Genomic DNA, 23,401 nt, shown 5'->3' with positions numbered 1-23,401 from the left:
AGTATTTACTTTGCATTACAGGGCACTGTATGTTTTGCTCAACAGAGATATAAATATAAAATATATCATACATGATATACACAGGGGCGGGTCCATAGAATATTCTGGTGGGTGGCACAGGGGGTAACAACAGTTAATCTGAAGGGGGCCGCCCAAAAGTAACAAAAATGAAGGCTGTCACTGATCACCCACTTCAATATTTATATTGTACAGATACACAGTGTTTTCATTTTGCTTTTCTTGACCACATTAAACCTTCTGGGTGTACTCTTATGTAGTAAAACACAGAACACTAGGATGTTTGCTGTACAGAGTTAGTCAGAGGTTAGTGCTTCTAGCTCTGTACAGTGAACATAGCAGTGTTCTGTGTAGTAATCAGTTTTAAGCACTTAAATTCTTACAATGTAACAACAGTATCCTATAATAATAAAATAAAAATCAGTGATAACAGGCATGTGCATGGAAATAAAGTGTTAATAGATGATTATTTGTTCTTAAATGATGGGAATGAGGTAAAAGGGTGCAGGGAAATACTCTGGTACTGGTAAAAAAAAACAAAAAAAACAAACAAACATAAAAGAAGAGATGTGTTTTTTTTCAGAAACGCACTTAAAAATAGGGCTGTCACATGTTATTTGTCTAGAAGCTATATTTCTATTTAAATGATGTGGACAGGTTAAAATATAGAGGTAAAATACTCTTTTACCGACAAAAATGTAGAAAACCATAAGTGTATTTTATGTATATTCTGCAGTGTTTTCACTCGGACAAGACAAAAAGTTACTTAACATTTAAAACTTTAATATTATCTGACTAGAAACTATATTTATACTTCATTCAGGACAGGACAGATGCTAACGTTACTGAAATAGTGGAGATTAGATTTATCCAGATGGAGAGCTACGTAAAGTAAAACACACCTGCAGTGTTGTTTAAGAACAGTTTTCCAAATCAGGCCCAAATGGAACAGAAGTTGGCAAAACATTGTTCTTAAAGACTGTCTTAAAGAACATGTAGTGTATGTTCTTACTCTAACTCGGTAAACCTCGAAGCATCACGTCGCAAAAAAAACTCCGTGATTGGTTACACGAGTTCATTAGCGAAGGCGGGGAGACGTGGAGCTACTTCCTTTGTCTTTTTTTTTCCAAAATAAAAGCCTTCATGGGTTCTTAAAACAGTCCAGTCACCCAAGATTTTTGCTTCGCTTCCGTTTTAACATGCAGCAGCGGTAAAGCGCTTTACACACTGATTGACATTACCACGAATCAATGACCAATGGGGGTGGGGGGTGGCCAATCAGATTGCAGGGGGCGGGTGCCCCCCCCGTGCCACCGTGGAAGCACCGCCACTGGATATACATTGTGTAATACAATTGTGTAGAGTGCCATTGCTGAAAGAAAGAAAGAAAGAAAGAAAGAAAGAAAGAAAGAAAGAAAGAAAGAAAGAAAGAAAGAAAGAAAGAAAGAAATATGCCCATTTCCATTATTATCTCACCATTTTTGTGTCAAGAGTGACTAATGATTTTAACTTTGCTTCCTTGTTGTTGGTTTCCATATATTAACTGAGTGACAGAGATAAAGTAATTTAAAAGTAAAATTAGTAAAACAAAATATAAATCCTAAAAATACGGTTGTGGTCTCATAGGGTCCTAGTCTCATAACCCACATCAGAGTGGATTCTCTTAAACATGCTGACATCGCATAATCTCCTCATTGTTAGATAGAAAGAGTTTGCTGTGCGCCAGTTCCTTTTAAGGAAAATACTTTATGCTCCTCTGACTCAAGGACCAACCATCCCGTGGAGGGCTCGATTTGTTCCCACCGTTGATAAGTACAGAGTCAATGGGGCGAGTGCAAGTTGTTAAACACCGCCCTGCCTGGCTACCTCGGTGAGATGAAACACGCCAACCCGCCCTGCTGGGTGGCGAGGTGACGTCATTTGGGAAGCGGCTGGTTTCCCATTTGGGATCGTCCTACCGCTACTACTCATGAGGAGATCTAGGAAGTTGTCTTGCTGTTAAAACCTCCGTTTTTTCTTTGGCTCTTACAAGAACTGCGGAAAGTCTCGTCGGTGTTCAGCATAAACGACCTCAACAAGACAATGTCTTTCGTCCCAGGCCAGCCGGTGACCGCTGTTGTGGTAAGTTTGAGTGTATGGCTGTTAACATTAACATTACCACACAACGGGACTCTATTGTCCAGCTTGTAGCCCATCGTTAACGTTAACCCGTCGGTAAAACTCTGAATGTACTAATGCTGACAACTCCTTTCCGCTAACTAATTAACTTATTAGTAACTAACTTACAAACTAACTGACCAATTACGTAACACTAGCTAGCTAAATTAACTGTAACGTTGACTTTCTTTGTTTTACAAAGTTACCTCTAACAAGAAACAAAAATACATTTTTAAATTCACTTAAATGAACAAATGCATCAGTTAAGCGAGCATTTAATGTGTATCAAAACATTCATTTGAAAACATTGTACATTTCTTGCCTGCTGGCAAAAATGGGCGTTGCCACAGGTGTGTCTCAGTCCTCCTGGTCCACTCATTATGACGGAGAACATTACGAAATCAAGTAGTCTGCTGTATGTTTAGCTCTTTTTCACCTGTACGAAATATCAATGCAGAGAAGTCGTAGATATGAGTGGAGATGGATGGATAGGTCAGGAATTAAGGAGCGGAAAACACGCAGGTTGACGTCTTATCTACATGTCGGTGTAACATTCACTGTCAGCGACACACCCAGTCTGACTCTAGAGCTGTAAACAACAATTATTCTCATTAATAATTCTCATCGTGTACCCTGCTCAATGGAAGAAATCGGTGAACAGCGCCTGTCAAAGTTCACAAAAGCCCAAAGCGAATAGTTCAATTGTTATTTTTGTTTAACTAACAATTAAAGACCCAGAGATACTGAGTTTGAAATAATTCAGATTTTAAATGAATGTCCCAACAAGTATTAAGAAGAGGAGACCTGGTGTTTTTCTGGTAACTGACAACAAATTGTTCTTGCCAAATACCAGATCTGACAATTCAAGTTCATAGTCGGCGTGACCACTTTTTATCCTCAACGTTTTATCTGCACTTCTGACAGATTACTCTCTGTTAAATCTTCTAATCTCAAACATGTGAAACCTTAATCTGCCAGTGTTTACACTTAGAAAATGTTTGCAAAAGTCAGACGCTTGTTTAACTGCAATGTATGTTTAATTTGAATTTAATCGTAATTATCAGTTGAACCCTTGTTCCCTCTCAGTCTGCTTTTAGAAAGTGACATAACTATAGATATTCAACAGTCCCAATGACTTGACTTAACTAACCCAAGCTGCTGTTCTACTGTAGCATCAGTAGCAACTGTGTTTCCACCCCAGAGACCAAGGTCTACATTAAGGTCTGTGGAAATAAAGTACCTGCCAAATCTTTATGATTGGTTGAATACTCACAATCTTATTTTCTCATATCTTTATATTAGCTTATAAAATATATATTTTTACCTTAAGTGTAGCGTTTGCAAGATGCATTGCTACAGCTGCTCATTTATTTTCCAGTACTAAATCAGTGACCCAGTTTGAGACAGTAAATCATGATCGCAGCAGTATGGCTTCAATCTCCGTCATGTTTACTGTTGTCGCTCCGATGCTTATTTGCCTTAATTTGCCTGGCAGGCCTTAATTTCTAAGTATTTTAAGTGGACATGCTGCTTTACTTAGAAGAAAGGAGAAAAGAGTTCCAGTCCTCCTCACAATTCATAGTGTCAGCCACACCACTCCATCTGGTTATTCATCAGCACACACACAGACAGTCTTTGTGTTTGAAGAGTCCTACTATCGGAGCCACTCATCCATCCGTCTGTTGTAGTGAGCCCACGACTGTATGTCAGTGTCTAGGACTCCATTATTAAAGTCTCCATCCCAGTGTGGGTATTGGTTACGAAGGAACAGTTACTGAAATCATGTCATGACATCCAGAAAATAAAATGAAAAAATCTTTCTCTAATCACTGTTTTATTAATATCATTTAGGAGTTAAGATAAAAAGGATTAAAATATATTGTGTGAGCCAACACAGAGACTTGAGTACCTCTGTGCTTCATAATGCCAAATGTAATCTGGCGTCTTAATGGGTGTGGCTTTAAGCAAACGCAAATGACTAATGTAAAATTACAGTTAGTTCCAGATAACCTATGACATCATCCTAAATGATGCTTTTTCAGAAACGTATTATCTTTATACTACCAATTTATACTGGTTACACTAGTTATCCATTAGATAATTATCACATGAGGTAGTCAAGTATGAGTTCCCCTCATCAACAATAGTAGCAATATACAGGAACTTGTCGTAATATTAACACACTCAGACAGGACTGACAGGCCTTTTCTCCAGATTTCTGACACATGAAAACACATCCAGTAAGCCTGTCAGAATCACATTTATGGTTTTATTTTCTTCTATCAAACAGCAACGAATTGAGATTCAGAAGTTGCGGCAAGGAGAGAACCTGATCCTGGGCTTCAGCATAGGAGGAGGGATAGACCAGGACTCCGGCCAGAACCCCTTCTCTGAGGACAAGACTGATAAAGTGAGTGTATATATGTCATTTACCTCTCCATCTTTGTTTTTTTTGTTCGCAAATAAGTGTTATTATCACAGCAGGCTTCACAGGGTGTTAGAGGCACAATTCTTGTTTCTGTATTTATATCATTGATGTGTCTGACGGATTTAAATCCATGGGAAAAAAGGACGACTCATGTTTGTTGTTGAAGTAGCTCCATATACAATGGAGTTAAATCATTATGATTAGGAATCTCACTTAATCGTTTACATGGTCACAAACTAAAATGAGCTGCTAAGATATGCATTCACATGCTCCTACACATCAATCAGAATAGAATATTTTTGACATGGGTAAAGTGGTTGTGCCTGCTGTGAAGCATAGAATCTGCTGGATATGTCATGTAAGAAAAGCTAATTTTATACGCAACTTTATTTAGTGTATTAAACATACTCAGTTAATGAAAGAACATGACAGACCCACTCTGTCAATGGTTGCTACATTGATTTTTTTCCAGTGCTTGTTTGAACAAGTCATTGTTCTGCTGCTACAGTGTTACCCTCCATCCAGAAAACTCATCACATGACATTTGCCTCAGGTGTCGGAAAACAATGTATTAATTGCAACGATTGGATCGAGTGTTTCCACACTCAATAGGTGCCAAAGGTCAAAGGTTTACTCCACCTGGTTATTACATTTAAACCCATTAAGTTTAGCAATGTTACAATTTTCGATAAGAAATACGTGGATATATTTTTTTCCTTGTACCTTCTCAATATGACAGTTTTCCTCATGAACCACTTACATAAAAATATCACGTCCCAGTTTAAATGTATTCAAAAAGGAAATTCACATATTTGAGGTAAATCATTTCAAAAGTCAATACAAAATGTAGCGTTTACTTTCATCTTTTCTTTGCTCCTTATCACATCACTGTGTTGAAACCCGTAGTAGAGCAGCACTTTGATGAGCTAATACTGAAGGACAGGCCTGAACGCATTACTCCTGGCTGCAGGGGAACAAATCAGACTCAGCTGAGTCATGTCCTACCTGGCCTGATGACTCTATATCGAGCATTTCAGCAGGAGAGATTGAAATGTGCCATTTTATAGACGACTAATAACCTCAGATGTTCTTCACACATACATGAGTATAGTAATAACTTCCTCACAGAGTTAAGGGAGACGTGTAGATGTTCTTATCTCTGTGGTATCACTCAACACTTGTCTTTAAATAAACTAAAGGCGTTCTGACAGGATTAGTGCAGTTTAAGAACTGTCAAACTAATGTATAAAGAAAAAAGGCCAGAATGTGTTGTTTTCTTTTCTGGGATCCTGCTTGTCCCAGGTAATTTCACTGTCAATTCTCAGTTTTCCATTACTGAACAGTTGATTGAACAATGAAGCAAACTGATAACTTGATCTTAAAGACTGTGAAGGGATTTTCTCGCTTTGTAAACAAATACCAGTATTTCTAGTGTTATGGATCATAACTTTGTGTCTCAGTTCCATAGTTATTGTTGCTTTATTTACTGGGATTGAGAAGCCTTTTATATTTCTGTAATAGACAGTCAGCTGTGAAAGTGAATATGAATTTGAAGTAAGAGAAACTGCTACATTTCACAACACATCTGTTTACATAAAAGCCTCTACAGGTACACTATGTTTTTATTCAGTTACATTGTTTTGGAATAACCTTTTTCTTGGTTGTTTCTGTTTTAGATTATCTTTGTTATCGAGGGTGTGTTAACACGTTTGTGTGTTTGTGTTATCCAAAGGGCATCTATGTGACCAGGATTACACCAGGAGGACCAGCAGACGTGGCAGGCTTGAAGATGGGAGACAAAATAATGCAGGTGTGTGCTGAAGTTTTGCTTATTGAATGAGAGATCCACAAGATGGCACTATGTGCTCCCTTGTGTGGCAGATAGGAGTTGTGCAACACTGCTTCTGCTTTTCTCAGACAAAGTTCCTTTTTCCTCCCAGGTAAATGGTTGGGATATGACCATGGTGACCCATGACCAAGCTCGTAAAAGACTAACGAAGAAGAAAGAAGATGTAGTGCGACTACTGGTTACCAGGAAGTCGTTGGAGGAAGCTGTCAAACATTCTATGAACAAATACCCCAGACAGTAAGCTAGTGGCACAACCTATAAGCACAGATACAATAGTCAAGGACTGATACTCCTCCAGATTCAGATGATGTTTGCACCGTGGTCCTGATTTCATCACAGAAACAAAGAAATACAGAGACAACTTGAGAAGCCTGTGACACACCAGGCCGACAACTGGCCAGACCCAGTTCACGTATTTTTCCATGTAGTTTTTCTGCTGTGTTCCCCATCGTTTTCACTTGTTGGACCCCTGTCAGCAGTTTTCTGACAATTCTCCTGGGAAGATAAGTGAAAGTGACAAAAATGAACACAAAAACAAAGTTGAATAGGTACATAGAAGGATTTTCTCAGCTTTTATCTCTGTCTAATCTGAACTTTCAAATACACAACTTTTTTCACAGCAACACAATCATCTAGTGCATTGTTTTGCTCAGACACAGGTAACAAGAGGGGACACAGTTCTGTGATGTCCGTTTGATGTGTCTGTACCTTAACCTTTAGGGAAAACATCTGGATGTCTGAGTCTGGATGTGCCACTTGTTACACATTCTGATGAGTCTCATGTCTGCTTTTTGCCAATTGTAGCTCAGAATTCACCCATTCAAGACATTCACAGTAATCAGTGCTGTACTTTACCGATTCATTCCCACTTAGAGGATATTGGTCATATGTCTTCTGTTCATTCTTGGGAGCAATAGTAGTTTTTCTATTTTTCTATTTACATGTTTGATCCTGTTCCTTGACCAAAGCTAGACTCGTTTGACTGAATACACAAAGAAATCTTCACTTATGTTTATCATATCCTTAATGTCAGCTTTCATCTCATTTAAAGAAAAAATATTTTGCTGTCAAGATTAAAATGCCAAAGAAAAAGCCAAGGCACTCTCCAGTAACCAGTATGCTTGTTACAATTTGTGTTGTCAGTTTTTTTTTTTTTTTTTAAGAAATGGTACAGTATTCTGTAACAAAAAAAAACATATATGTAATTTCAGTATACACCTTATTCATACACAATAATGTATTTTCACTAATACTAATGTATCTTTGTGTTTTGTTTATCTTGCCTTTGGTTAATTGCATCTACCTACAGCACAGTTGAAATGTTTTTTTTTGTTGTTGTTTTTTTGTTTTGTTTTTTTACAGTATATCAGATTGGGAGGATGCCTATTGCCACAGCGTCACCACTGTCAGAAAATTCACAAACTCTAATGACAATTATCAAGTTTAGCAAGAGAAATATGGTAATTTCCTATGTTACACTGGAGTCCACTACATTCAGATTGTCTAAAACTGTAAAATGTTTTGACGTTATTTATTGTCGCAGAGCAGATGTCCTCTGCAAACCTGAACCAAGCCAGAGTGAATATTGTCTGATAACTCTGAATGTGCACAGCAGCTTTAAACGAACAAATCAATACATACCAGTAAGATCCATTTTCACAATGTGATATGGTTTTAGCAACATGCTAAACAGTATTTTCTCTTTGAAATGTTCAGAAATCATTCATAAATGATGTGACTGTACTAATCTTATGGCAACTATATCTGCTCTGTTTTGTAATGTTGACATAAAAATTACATATTTTGTATGTGTTTTAAAAGAGCTAGTGGTTTTCAAAAAAAATTAAAACATGATTTCTCCCCCAATGTATCAAATCATTTTCAATATTCTTAGAGGCTTATTTAGAGTAGATGGGTAGTATTTAGGTTTTACCTTTGTCATATCTCCCCTTGGTTGTCCCTGAACCCTTGATGGGGAATCAGTTCACTTGCATTGTTTTCTGTTTTATCTGTTAGCTGAGCAAAAAAGGTTTTTAATTTGATTGCATACAATCTCTTATGTGAAAATCTCCCATATATAAAATCTGTTATTCTGATCTATTAAAATGTATCAATTTTGATAAAGCTTTAGTACAATATGATCAAACATAAGAAACTATTTCCCACCCCTCTCCATTTTATTTTATCTGACAGGCCCTTCAAATAGCCTCACGTTGCCAAGTAATCAGCTGACATTTCAAAGCAAAGAATCTATTCCCTGACCTTTCTCTATTTACCGAGGCATTTTGATACAGAGAGCTTTCTCTACTTTCATCTCTTAAATATGGGAGCCTGGAACCAATCACATGCCTTTGAACTGGGGACTCTGGCAATAAAACCGTGATGCTGCAAAATAATAGAAAATATTTGACAGGAAGGAATTTAATACCAAAAACCTGTATTTAGCTCATATCATATCCAGTTAAGTTAATCCCTTAACATATATTATCATTTTACAGCTTCTAAATGCTGCTGTGGTTTATAATTGAACTAATGAAGGTAATTATCAGCTTCTTGATGACTGCTGGTACGTTGTGTGCTACCAGGGTCATTTACGTTTCAAACTGCTGGGCTGAATTTGCTGTGTAATGTTTAAAGTTGTAAAATACCTGGTCACATCATGAGAGGGTTGATTCAGGGCAACGCTGAGTTAAAATCCCCCTTTGAGAAATAATTGATGAGCTAGCAGGTGTGTGTGTGTGTGTGTGTTTTATTTCTATCCCAGGGACTGAGGGAAGCACGCTCCATTCCACTCACCTGGCCTGGGCATCGTAATGCTATTACACCATGTTGTGATACAATAATGTGGTTGCACAAACATCTCAGCCAGAGCTCAGACTTACAATTTGAGTTTTCTCTCACCAATGCATGATGCATGTTGCTAGGTGACTAATGGACAGCTAAAAGTGGGAGCATTGAGGACCTAACTTCATTATGGGAGGGACCATGAGCAGTAATTTAATCAGGACTCAGAAGTAGTATGATAGTTAGCCATTAAAATTTTGTTGCCGTAGTCTTCAAAATGCCTGAATGAAAGTCAACCCATATCTATCTATCTTTTTTTTTTAATATATATGTTAGGTATTCATTTATACCCCTATTAAACTCTCAAAACTACTTACAAGACTAACATTTTCTTTCAGCTGAAAGACAACATGGATATACATGTTCTTTCCTGCAGGCGTGAATAATTACACTATCTAAACGAGGATCATACATGATCCATGCCTCCCACGTTATGGCAGCATAATTGTGTTGCCATGGCGATGCAATCTGCTCCTATCACTTTGGTCCTACACCAGATTGGAACCAGAGGGAAGCCAACAGCCTTGGATTCATATGTTGGGAGTAATAAACGGCTGGAGAAGTGGTTTGGTGAATGATGGTAGTAAATGTGATAGTGCAGAGGCTGAATTTGTTTTCTTTTTGTTCAGATAGAGGTGAGAGGTCCTCATTAAGATCAATATGTAAGGTCAGAATCTTTCAATGCGTGCTCTGTGTGAGCAGGCATTGTTCAAGCCCACGGAACTCTATGTTAAACCCAGGATCTCACATTTTCCAGTGACACATCAGCACAAATGCTGGAATGCAATTGCGTACAACCGTACATGTACAGTGGTCTCTTGTGTTTCATGGTTGTCTGAAGTTGGCAAAACAATGAAGAATTGTATTAAATCGTATTAGAATGTCTTCTTGAACAGCTGCTTTAGCACTTTGTCATCCATGCTGGTTTAGAAGTAGAAGTACCGCAGATGGTATTACTCAATGTTTTCCTAGTGAACATGTTTCCCAAGTGAACATGTCCACGATGACAAAACAAGCTTCGTCCACTGGAGATGATGGTGTTGTATAATTAATCAATTCTGGATCAGCTGCTACATGAACCTTGTGGCATTTACCAACTATCTATCAGCTACCAGTCCCAAGATTAAGAATGAACTACCAAGCTGTGCTGACATCAAAATTTGAAAAGTTAAAAAAAGGAAATGTGAGTACAAATATCCACCGTACCCTGGCTGGGTGAGATGTAAAATATAGGTGAATTAGACGCAGGTGTACTTGGGTGTTGCCCTTACTTTCAGCTGCACTTAATCAGCCACACACAGGCTGGGGAGTGAGTCTGTTGTGATCTTCTGTGTAGGTAGGGCTGTTTCACTCATGTCTCAAGTTAATCCTCCAGAGTCGTCGTGTTTTGTATGGTGCTGTGCTTTTTGTGGCCAGTCTCCTGTGGTCTTCAGTGCAGTGCGGGTGTGGTGGCTGTTGCTGGTCTCCCCCGACGGGTCGCCTATCGGGAGTGCCGGGTCCAGAAGAGCCTTATGGTTCAGGGTGGCAAATGTTTGGCAGAACCCCAGCGTGACGTTGTCCCGTAGTTTTGGCTTTGCATCCACCGCAGAGAAAAAAACAACCACCTAGCCTCACACTCAGCCTCCCCTTCGCTGAACTGGCTCCCAGCTTATTCATCTGGACTCTGCTAAGCTTCTATCCTGGCCCCTTTTAGTTAAGAAGTCCTTTAACAGTAAAATAAATATTAGTTTTAATCCTTTGTCTGTCTGTGTTTTGCCCTATTCTCCGCGGGTTGGTCAACCCAAAGGGCAGGTTACAAAATGAATAAGGAAGTCTGCAGGATTTAAACCATGGATTCCCCAGACGTACACTAGAACCTGGTGATGTTACAATGCAAAAAAATCACTATCCTTTGTTTGGTCATTTTGGATTTATTTACAGTTTCTCATCGACGTGAGCTGAAAAGCGAGTTTCCTGCATTAAGTCTGCTACCTTCTGACTGGAGGATAAATGACTGTTGCCACAGACTCCCAGTGTGTACTGTGTGTTCCATTAGGGCGAGTTACAGCCTTAATCACTGTTTCCCTTATTGAGCAACAGATAGCGACTAACAGATACTTACAGAAATAAAAAGTGTGTAACAGTGAGTAATGTTTCTGCTTTTTGTTCGCTTGTGGAAACCCGCTATGGCGAAACTGTACCTGCTTGTTTCCTCTTCATGATTCACAACTTGAGCGTGCGTCGATTAAAAAAAAAAAAAAAAAAAAAAAAAAAGTGAGTTTTTTTTCTCCTCACTTTGTATTCGTGCATATATGTAAGTTTTGTGAACGTGAGTGTGATGCGTGGGCGTGAGAGCGTGGAGCAGCTGGATGCCAGCAGGGTTACAAATGCACGAGTTCCCCAGAGTTCAACACTGAGCAGATGCATGTTGTCATAGCAATAACCAGTGCTCGTTCACACAGTGGGCTCCTGCAGGACCCTAAATCTGCTGCTTAACAAGTAAAACGGGGCTTGGTATAGTTCACCGTGTACGAAATTAAACATTGCAAAGTGGGTATTTATTTCACGTGTATCTGATCATTACAGACAACGATATATTGCGCTCGGCTGTTTGTGGACGGGGAGCAGCGGGTCTTGAATATTATTTTCCTCTCCTGAAGAATCCTTAACCTCTCCTCCTCCCACGCGGACCTCGCAGGCGATCCTCTTCGCCGGAGGTTTGGCGGAGAAAAAAAGCACATAGTAAACCGGAGATAACGGTGAAGATGCTGAGGGGAGATAGATACAGTGTGTGGGCAACGTTACTTCATTATCTGCTGAGCGGTGGAGACGAAGACATCCACATGACTGCGCGGGGATCGTCTTGAGCAGATACAGGTGAATCTGTTAGTAGAGCGTCTTAATTCTTTTGTATTTTTATTGTTGTTATTTTTTGTTTGTTTTTCTTTTTTAACAGCTGCCTAGTAGTAGACTAATTAAAAGTTATTTTGATATAAATCTGACAATGAAAGTTGTATGGAAGACTGTTAAGTCTTAACTCTCTCTCTCTTGCATCGCCTGCAGGGAGGACGAGCAATTAAAGACGGAACATCAGTCTCCTCATGACAGCTTGACATAACCACAGACAGAAACAGGGTATCTGACCAGTTTTATCTATCTATCTATCTATCTATCTATCTATCTATCTTGGAATACAAACAGCTGGAATGACGTAAATTAAAAGAAATGCAGTTATTACACTACCATGAAGTCATTCATCACTTACTTCTAATGTCATGTACTCCGGACAGTATTGTTATTCTGCCTCTGTATTTGTATTTGAGATGTTTTTTGTTTTTCTCATTGATGTTATGTTGTATCATTCGAGGTAAATGCACTGATCTCCCTTCAAAATACATTTATTTAGTTCAGTGGAATTGTAACTCCAGGTCAGTTCAGAAACATATATAGCTGACCTGTACTTGCTACATATTAGTAGCATACAATGCATTGAGCGGCATGTGAAAAATGAGCATTGGTTCAAGCAGTAATTGCAATAACGTCGCACGTCAAGCCATTTTCTCAGAGGACATATTAAAACCGTGCTTCATGTCCAGTAAACTGACATTCAGGTGTGACATTCAGTGGTGCCTCTTTTATAAAAAGGCTGTATGTTTCTCTCTGTACGTCACTGCGTGTTTGGTGTACTTTCACCTTGGTAGGTTTTTATATGGAGGATTTTGGGATCATGTGTGAAAACTATAGTGATGGATTGGATTTTCAGGGACTTGTCATGGACTGAAAAGGGCTGGCTGTAGTGTGAGTGCATGCATGTGTGTGGAGGTGTGGAGGTGTGGAGGTGTGAGAAGGTCAGATCATATGAGAGGCCTTTTCATGTCTGTCTGCTCATGAGAGAGTAGAGCAGAGACGTCCGGTCATTGTGCCACTCAGCTCCGGGCCCTCACACACTCCCGATCCTCTCGTCTTTAGGGAGGCGAAACTCAATGTTTCTTGACTTTGATCGGACTGTTTGACACAGACACAAACCATGAGTGGTGAGTAATCAGCTGGCTAAACGCTGCAGAGCTTCAAAGCCTTTTCTGTCTCTCTACTTTGTTTGATTGTGAAGAGAATACTTGTTGGTAAATTCATTTTTTACTGCGTACAAATGTGCATCAGCATGCTATAATGCATGTTTTTGGTCATATATTCAGTCAACGTTGAAAAAAACTTCAACAGAGTACTAAGGAGGCATATGCAGCAGCTTGTGTCTGTATGTTTTAACATGGTAGTCCGAAGTCGCTTCCTGCTGAGGTGTGATATGTACTCTGCCTTACAATCTGCACGCCCTTCTACCAGCTGTACATTCAGTAAGGATGAGTACATGCTCTCACACGTTTTTTTTTTTTTTGTATTGTCAGATCTATTATTGTCAAAGTGTGCTTCATGGGCTTGGATTTATAAGTGAAAGTTGCTTGTTGTCTGTTACTATATTTAAAAAAAATAACCCCTGTTTGTCATATTGGATTAATGTTACAGTACAGTACTTACTTGCTGTCAGGTTAATGTTTAAATGTTTACCACTCGTTTGCCTCTACTTCACCGGTGGATGTTTGGGTTGTCAGACAGAAGAGAAACGGCTGCAGCCTGGCCAGGACAGAGTGGTTTGAGCCAGAGCTGGTGGTGTAAAACAAAAACTTAGTCATGTCTGCAAAGCACTGGCAAGCTGACGGAGCCCCTCCCTTATTCAGGCAGTTAATACATCCAAATATGTCTTTTAATATAGAACTTTCGGATCAATATTCAGCTATATTGGAATGGGTTGGTGACCTTTACGGCAATAATTTTGATGCAATATACAAAATTGTAAAACTTGACACCAGGAGCTTTTGGTTGCTTCTCACTTGGCTCATGTATTTGTGGCACTACTTCTACCGCTCCTCCCGGCAGCTTTGAGGAAACCACAGTGAATTCCTTGAACTGAACTAAGGAATTAAGAAACATCTTCCTCATCACCATCACCATGAACTCTGATACACTTTATTTGTCTTTTCCTGTTTTACATGCAGTAAAATGTCAAATGATTTTATGGGAAGAGAGAGGCGAGAAACAAAGGCACCCAGTGTACTGCAGGTCACTCTGTTCACAGTTTAATTCCTTTGCTTCTTTTCTGAGCTCTACCACTAATCAAGCACCACAAACAATGTTACATTACATAGAATCAGAATTAGAAAAAAATATTTGGAAAATTATTATATTATATATACAGGATATGCCTCCTACCCTCTCTCATGCATCCACCTCTGGCCAAATAGGATCACCGGGACTCTTAAGTCTTCCAGACTTGTAAAACCTTTGGACCGCATTACGAATATGTTCAGATGTTTCCTCTCATGTTTAGTTACACACTTGTAACCAGCGAGTGGGAACAGTGCGGAACAGATTATTCTGACACAGAGCTACAGTAAATAATGGGCTTGGATTATCCAGGGTCATCCCACCGCCTGTTTAACAATGGGTCTTTTACAATGTATGTCGGATGTATAGATAGACGTGAACAGATGTGTGTATACGAACAATAGACAAAAGAAAATCAATAGACAAAAATGACGCAAATAGAGAGAAGGTGCAAGTCTTTGGAGATCATATGTGTCTATCCTCAGGGGAGGGATAAAAATATAAAGGGGCTGAGCTCACCCCGGTTATAGACGTAAAGAATAAAGAGAAGAAGCGTCGCTTGTTTAGTGTATTGTTCTCTGGGATTTCCAGTCTGTTTGCAGGGGGTGGTTCAGAGGAAACAGTGTAGCCTAGATAGATAAGGAGAAGTGAAACCAACAGCCACGTGTTGATACATACACGCGCGCGAAGAAGAGTAACACGGTAAGACTAACAAGGCTCATTATTTTGAATTCTTTACAGTGTCGCTGCAGCTCATTTCTACTTCTGCTCACGGAAATGATCACAGTAAATAGGGCTGATGTTTACGCCCCTGCTGTAGAACAAGACCGGCAGTTTTACTCTTTATTGGAGGAACAGAAATATACTTCCACATATTCAGCGTCATGCAGTGTAATTGAAACATGCTTTGCTTAAATTGCTCTGTATTATCTGGAGAAGACCAACACGAGGACCAGTTATGTGTAATTTGTTTTGATGGATCTTTGGCTTAACAAAATCTTATAGTTTGTTCATATTTTTAACAACCTGGACATTTTAAATAAATAAATAAGTAAATAAATAAATAGCACAACATGAAGTCATGAACAGGGCGGCACAGTGGCTCGGTGGTTAGCGCTGATGCCTCCCAGCAAGGAGGTCTGGGCCCGAGTCCAGCTCGGGCTTTTCTGGGTGGAGTTTGCATGTTCTCCCTGTGTTCGCGTGGGTTCTCTCCAGGTACTTCTGTTTCCTCCCTCCTCCAAAGACATGCTCGTTAGGCTAATTGGTGACTCTAAATTGACCTTAGGTGTGCATGTGAGTGTGAATGGTTGTATGTCTCTGTGTTAGCCCTGCGATAGACTGGTGACTTGTCCAGGGTGTACCCTGCCTCTTGCCCGATGCCAGCTGGGATAGGCTCCAGTAACCCCCACGGCCCTAGTGCAGGATTAAGCGGTATGGAAGATGAGAGGAGATGAGATGAGATGAAGTCATGAACAAATGCTTGTGCATGTGGTACACAGGTGGATCTAGAAAGAATGTGGGATGTTTGTATGATTTAGATTCCCTCCATTTCTGCCTCACAGTACAGACGTATTGGATCGTGGAGGAACTGCAACTTAAGAATTGCAGTAGTCATTGAACTGTAATTTCAGTCAGCAAGTAAATAGGCACCGCCAATGTGGTGTCAGTTTAGATCCGCAGATAATCACTTTTTTTTAAAATTATTATTCTTTACCTCTTTTGCTTAATAATGACTTATACTAATTGTTACTGATAAATATTCAGTCTATCTACTATTTGTTCTACCGCTGAATTTAAGAAAATAATATGAAAACCACACTAAGGTGGTAGAGAGCAAATACAAGGGACATTTATGAAAACAATGACAGCATGATAAGCTGAACCCATTATGTGGCCTTATATTAAGTAGACATGTTTCACATTGTGTCACATTATCTCTAATTGTTTTTTTATCTGGGATTGGTTTTGATTAGCAAGCAAGTGCTTAAATGTTTCACTCAAATCACCCCTGGTTCATTTAATCTCTTTCATCTCTTTCGGGGCACAGACGTTCATGTAAGATATGTCACACAGTTTACTTTTGATGACTTAAATTGCATGAGGAAAAATAACTTGCTATGTCAACAATTATTCCTCCCTGTATCCTCTCCCTTCTGTCTAGTTTCCCACGAGACCTGCCTCTTGGACCAGGTGCTGGAGCTGATTATGAGCGAGAAGCCCCCCACCAGTGCAAGTCTTTTCTTGAACGAGGACACGGACAAACCGCCCTTGCCAGAGAGAGGAGACCTAAGGCGGCGCTTACGCAGGGCCATGGAGAAGAGGGCCAGCAACATGAAGGATAGGATGAACTGCATCAGCAGGAGCAGTGTCAAAGGGTTCCTCAGGAGGAACCTGTTTGTTCTGTTCACTGTCGCTGCCGTAGTGTTGGGTGAGTGGAGAGCACGTGGGAGTTTTAATAGCAGTTTTGTCAATCACCTGACTTAATTTGACTTCTTTTTTTCTTTTTTTGCTTTTGTATGTGTGTATGTGAATCACGCTCATCCAGGTGTAATCCTGGGCTTTTCTCTACGCCACCACAACTTGTCCCTGAGGTCGATCAAGTACTTTTCCTTTCCTGGAGAACTGCTGATGAGAATGTTAAAGATGCTGGTGCTACCTCTCATTGTCTCCAGTCTGATTACAGGTTGGCTTCCAAGGAGCACTGATAAACAAACACAACAGGATGTTTCAATTAATAAATAGTTAGGCCAATAGAATAATTTAGAATTTCACTCTTCCAGGACTATCAGCTAAGAGACCCTTTGATTTAGGTTAATAACAGTTTCAATGTACTGCAAGTCTAGTTTGGTTTGGTTATCTATATACTTATTATTATTATTTTCAATAGAAAGTGGCAACAAACTGGGGCCCAACACGCTCACCACGTGTCAGATGTATAATAAGCTTTTTTTTATAATGCTACACTGAATAACACTGACTAACACTTCAGCACTAGTTCACTGACACTGTAGCCAGCCGCATTTGGCCATTTTGTAACCTTTGTCACCTATAGTGTGTGAACACAGCACTGAGGTAAATATTTGTCAGTCAGTTGTAAAGTAGTATGATGTCACAATCTAAAGTAGCAGTAGATAGAGTGAGTCCTCAAATGAATGTTGAAATCCCTCTGTCTCAGGTATTTCTTCCTTGGACAGCAAAGCATCGGGTAAGATGGGTATACGTGCAGTGGTCTACTACATGGTGACCACCCTGATTGCTGTGTTTATTGGCATCGTGATCGTCATGATCATCCAACCGGGAAAAGGCAGCCGGGACAGTCCTGTGGCCAACGGCGGAAACATTGAATCCATTCAGGCTACTGATGCTTTTCTGGATCTCATCAGGTAGCTCCTCAGGAACTTTACTGGATTCATTTGTGCCATTTGTTGTCACAGTATTGTCACAATTACCATAAAAAGTAATAATCTTTTCAGGAAATGCCAAATGTTATTAGCAGTTAATGCATTCACGTGTCCCCATGAACTCAGTGGGAGGTTGTTTTTCATCATTAGTGTGCTCACGTGGATGCTAAAAAACATGATTTTCTATTGGTCCAAGCATTTCAACACTTGGTGATTAAAATGCTGTTTCCAGTAATTCGATTAAAAACTGCCAACCACAGGAAACAGATTTACTGTGTGTTGGGTTAGCAAATACTTATATCCATGGCACGTTTTTGCATTTTGAACTTTCTCATTCAGGAACTTCTTTTTTTAGATTAGTCCAAGAATACATAATTGCACAATGAGAGGAAATGTTTTCCACCCTCCTATCTGTACACTACATGTGATGGTGCAGCAGGTAAACAGTTAGCTTATCTTTGCAATGGCGGATAGTTCAAGCCACATCTGTCTCTTTAAAAAGGCAACACTAACAAGAGAGCGACCAGTGACACAGCAATTAATGTTTCCATACTTAGTTAGGTAGTGGAAGAACAAGAGGTCGCTATAGTGACTACTGCAAAACATGCAGAGAGAACAATATGTTTTTCCACAGCCAACACACTAGCTCCTGAACCCTGGCTGAACCAGTGCGGATTGGTTCGAGCCCCAGATTTACTAAGCCTGGTCTGAGCATGCGCAAAACAGAGATCTAGAAGACCATGGGGAGAGCATTTGACGAAAAGTGTATTTAATTTAGAATTGCTTACTCCACCTTTAAACTATTTATTACTTTGAATTTAAGTGTGTAATCCACTCTGACTTGGTCTTGTTTCATTTTTATCACAGGAACATGTTTCCACCCAATTTGGTAGAGGCCTGTTTCAAGCAGGTGAGGCTATTTTCATTTACTCACATTTGAATAAATAAGCTTGAAGAAACAGATTTAAAATCACAGCTTCCATCATCAATGATATCCAAATCTAGCTAACACATCTTACAATTAACCATTTGAAAACAAGCATTGTCACCTAACAGTGAGTGAGAAATCATATTTACTGCTTAATTGTCTTCACATCACATGGTAATGGTTTGATTTCCATGTCTTTTGCAGTATAAAACCATGTACAAGAAGATTGTTCATACCAGGATTGTGACAGTGGCCCCGAACCTCACAGACTCTCTTAATGTCACCGCTTCTAACCTGAATATAAATCTCAGCAGGGTGGTGCACACCATACAGGTGGGTGGAAAACGATCCAGCTTCCAACTAGATATTCAGCTGTAAGCTCTTTATTCTTGCTATTGTCACATATTCAACAACTTCTTCTGTAACTTGTGCATGTTTTCCCTTTCACACGGCTGTAGGAGACAATGGAGGAGACTGTTCCTGTGTCTGGCTCCTCTGCTGGAGTTAATGCTCTGGGTCTCGTAGTCTTTTCCATGTGCTTCGGTCTGGTCATTGGCAACATGAAGCAGCAGGGCCAGCCTCTTAAAGACTTCTTTGACTGCTTAAATGAAGCCATCATGAGGCTGGTCGCCATCATCATCTGGTCAGTACAGATGCACTTCCAGTGTAGAATAAAAAAAATATACCGAAATGTGTGACCTGCTTGAGTAAAACAGGCAGGTCACACATTTTGGTATATTTCTTCTAAAAATGTAAAAGTTTTTGTAACATTAAACATCTAGTGAATTTTGACTAAAGACAGTATGTAACACTCTCTTTTTTGTATCTGAATCATTTCACCTCCCAGGTACGCTCCAGTGGGCATCCTGTTCCTGATCGCAGGGAAGATCGTGGAGATGAAGGATGTGGCACAAGTGGGCGGTCAGCTGGGGATGTACACCGTATCAGTCATTGTGGGTCTCCTCATCCACGGCCTCTTTGTCCTGCCACTGCTTTACTTCCTGGTGACTAGGAAGAACCCTTACAGTTTCATCGGTGGGCTGCTGCAGGCGCTCATCACTGCTCTGGGAACCTCCTCCAGGTGAGTCCCATCCCCTCCACCGACCAAACAGTGATGTTTCAGAACATGAAATGAATCTGTTTATTAAGCCAAACCTCTGTTCACCCTAATGTGTTTTTGTGTCTGTACTTGTCCACTCCAGCTCTGCAACCCTGCCCATCACCTTCCGTTGTCTGGAAGAAAACAATCATGTGGATAAACGAGTGACCCGCTTCGTCCTTCCTGTGGGCGCCACCATCAACATGGACGGCACCGCTCTTTATGAGGCTGTGGCAGCTATCTTTATCGCCCAAGTTAATGACATGGATCTAAACTTCGGTCAGATCCTCACCATCAGGTAATCCTACTTCAGTTTCAAATTAGTTTTAATTTTACATCATATACATAAATTATTATGATTACCCTTCTATGCAGTATTGTCTTTTAACACTCAGAGGTCATACTGTGATACTTATATTTTATTTCGTGAGAACATATAAATGTGTTTCTGTTATATTATTCATAAACACATAGTGTAATACAGTTAATCGAGCATATGGTGTTAAATTTCTCATGTGCCTTCATCACTCTGCTTCTCTCAGCAGGAGTGCACATGTGCTGTCTGTTTATTTCCCTTCATTAAATGTCTTCACTGTCCTCTCCATCCCTCCCACCGCCCACTCAGTATCACAGCAACTGCTGCCAGCATCGGAGCAGCAGGCATCCCTCAGGCTGGCCTGGTTACCATGGTGATCGTATTGACATCGGTGGGACTGCCCACAGAGGACATAACACTGATCATCGCTGTGGATTGGTTCTTGTGAGTTCCCACTAAATGTCAACTTGATGGGGATTGGTCTGGGTTTGTGCCAGCCTAAATGTCATTGTAAAGCTTCAGAGAACCCAGAGGTCCCACTACTACAAAGGTTATTGATGCATAATGCAGAGCAACAGATTAGGAGGCTTGCAAGTGGTTTAGTAGCACATGCAATTTAGTTTTTCATCTTTGTGTCTCTTTACACGTTTCTTCTGTTTTGTACTATTCTTTCTTTGTTTCCTAAGGGACCGCTTGCGTACCACCACCAATGTGCTGGGTGACTCGCTCGGGGCTGGAATCGTGGAGCACCTTTCTCGTACAGAGCTGCAAAATCAAGATGAAGAGGTGCACAACTCTGTAATTGAGGAGAACGAGAAGCCCTACCAGCTCATCTGCCAGGAGAATGACTTACTCAACCACGTCAACAGTGAAACCACAATGTGAAGAGCGTCATCTGCAAGGACTTAATGTACCCAAATCACTAATACTAAGAGGCTGTTATAACAATGCAGTGATGGTCCTAGAGAAAACGATAGTTCTTGGTCAGCCGAGCCAGTGCTCTGTGTTTCCACAGTGTTGCTTTTGCTGTTGCACACACAAACTCACATCATTCCCTCATATACAGAAGTTTCTCTGGGAAACAAGGAGATGCCAAGCCTGTCCTGGGGCAGCTACATGACAGGAAATTAAGTACACATGCTGTTAAGGAGCAGTTTCAGTGTTTTTACAAGAGATTCAGTTAATGTCAGACAACTTCAACATGTTAAATGCTGTCAAAGTATTCACCTTCCTCAAATCGGTATGATTTAAAATCCATGCAATCAGAGCATGATAGAACATGTCATCATCAGCAAAACAGTGTATTAAACAGTGTATTATAAAGTAATCAAGACCAAGTAAACCAGCTAATTTTCCAGTGGACTGAATGTAAATCTGAACTTTGTGGTCATTTGCTTGACTTCAAATATAACATTATTAACATTATTTAATTTCCAGACACCTAATTTTGTTATTTCCACCATGACTACCTCTAAAGTTAGTTAGATATAAAGTTTCTACAGCACTACACAAACATACACAAGTTCAGCTGGATGTAAATAAAGTAATGCTAGTATTATTGTGTTCTACATTTAAATTTGTTTTTTTTGTCTTTGAATTTACTTGACTGTTGAACACTGGAAGACGGCGAAAAGGAAAGTTTAAATACTAATTATTTTGAAGTTGTTATCTCTTAAGTGACTTGGTATAATGTTTTTCACTCAGTGCTCCCTTAATGATACTGTTGTGTATTTCTTGTGTTTACTTGGTGCTAGTGCTTTGAAACTCTGGGCACTGGGCTGTAATGCTATGGTTACCGTGGTTACACTGTAATAATAATACTGAAACTGTCAATTTTCTCTGTCATTCATTTTACTCCAAGATATTATTGTTATCCCAACTACTAGGAGAATCTCTCCAACAAGTGTATAATCAGTTATTTATTTTTTCACAGCTGAAATTATATATACATTTAATTACTCTCTCACAGAATAACAACTCACTTCATTTTATGATTTTAGTATCAGTATTCATTACACCTGCCTTTCTGTTTTCTTCTGCATTCTGTGCCATGTTATTTACCAAAAATATGTTTTAAATTTGGTTCTATCTTGATTGAAGTCATATATTGCAAGCGAATCATTGAACTGTTCTTACGGCTTTGTGCAGAAATGCTGTTTGTGAACGCTTTGAGAATTTGAATGTACAATTGTTTTATGCTTTTTGTTTTAGATGCAACGTTGCAGTGCAAAATTTTGAAAGTGAACATTTAACATGAAACCCCGTCCAAGTTTGTGACACTTTTATGCTCATTAAGAGGTTTAACTTACGTTTTTATGCTTGGTGTTCATTAGTAGAAATGTTATTTTCCATAGAACAGCAGCTCAGCATTTTGATGGACAATGTATGAAAAATATGAAAAATAAATGTCTCAGGAACTCAGTTGTGACTCTCATTATTGTGATTGTGGCTACCCCTTGTGGAGGATATTTTCCCATCCAGAAACCATTATCTATGGTCAGAAACGAACAAGGGTCAAATGTTTTGTAAGAATAAAGCTTTCAAATTGTTAATTAATGAATTCTACTATATTAGGACAGTTTGATTTAAATGTAAACAATTGAATGTATGAAGATCAAACTCAGTCATGTTTACTTCAGTTTTAATTTCAAGATGATGTAATGTTATTGTTCTTGCTTGCATCGCCTCAAATTTATATTGAAAATGACCCAGGCCTCATGCTAACTAAATTAGCTATTGTAATTTTCTACCTTTCTTGAAAATAACAAATGTATTTACATTTCAACTCAATTTACTAACACGTGCAACTATGAGGTCATTCCTAACAGTTGTAAAAGAAAAATGTATATTAGTAGCTTTGCGAGATTGTTGCATTGAAGTGCTAATGTTAACATGCTAACATGATCGCAGTGACAATGCTGAGGATTAGCAGATAATAGTTTAGCTTATTAGCATGCAGATAGTGATTGCAATGTCAACAAGTATTTGGATAAAATTACCATTGGATAACTACTTCATGAATTTGAAACACCAGATGATGGTGCAAAAGAGTAAAGGGATCCAAAACGTTCATCCTGTGTGGGCAATGAATGTGTGCACCAAGTTGTGTGGCAATCAGACTTAAACTTGTTGAAATACTTCATTAAATCAAGAAACATCAACCTTAATTGTGGTGTTAGAGGAAAGTTCAGGGGGTCTTCAAAGTTACTAGGGTTCATCCTCTCA

At 39.5% G+C, this 23,401-nt stretch overlaps 2 protein-coding genes across 2 annotated transcripts; both read left to right on the top strand.

Moving 5' to 3' along the window:
- The first annotated feature begins 1,945 nt into the window (after nt 1-1,945).
- Nucleotides 1,946-8,318, top strand: tax1bp3 (Tax1 (human T-cell leukemia virus type I) binding protein 3). Its single transcript, XM_047586940.1, has 4 exons — nt 1,946-2,139; nt 4,466-4,585; nt 6,336-6,413; nt 6,544-8,318. Exons 1-4 carry the CDS (start codon nt 2,101-2,103, stop codon nt 6,691-6,693), a joined length of 387 nt encoding a protein of 128 aa, XP_047442896.1. The 5' UTR covers nt 1,946-2,100; the 3' UTR covers nt 6,694-8,318.
- A 6,657-nt stretch (nt 8,319-14,975) lies between these two features.
- Nucleotides 14,976-22,597, top strand: slc1a6 (solute carrier family 1 member 6). The gene is made up of 11 exons (XM_047586939.1): nt 14,976-15,134; nt 16,594-16,860; nt 16,978-17,115; nt 17,608-17,815; nt 18,701-18,743; nt 18,966-19,094; nt 19,220-19,404; nt 19,609-19,842; nt 19,964-20,158; nt 20,486-20,620; nt 20,863-22,597. The coding sequence occupies exons 2-11, from the start codon at nt 16,638-16,640 to the stop codon at nt 21,059-21,061; spliced, it is 1,689 nt and encodes a 562-aa protein (XP_047442895.1). The 5' UTR covers nt 14,976-15,134; nt 16,594-16,637; the 3' UTR covers nt 21,062-22,597.
- The last annotated feature ends 804 nt before the right edge of the window (nt 22,598-23,401 follow it).

This window comes from Mugil cephalus, chromosome 6 (genome assembly GCF_022458985.1).
Source record: "Mugil cephalus isolate CIBA_MC_2020 chromosome 6, CIBA_Mcephalus_1.1, whole genome shotgun sequence".
NCBI lineage: Eukaryota > Metazoa > Chordata > Actinopteri > Mugiliformes > Mugilidae > Mugil > Mugil cephalus.
The sequence above is the reverse complement of the archived record's forward strand: the minus strand, read 5'-3'. Positions and strand labels throughout refer to the sequence as shown.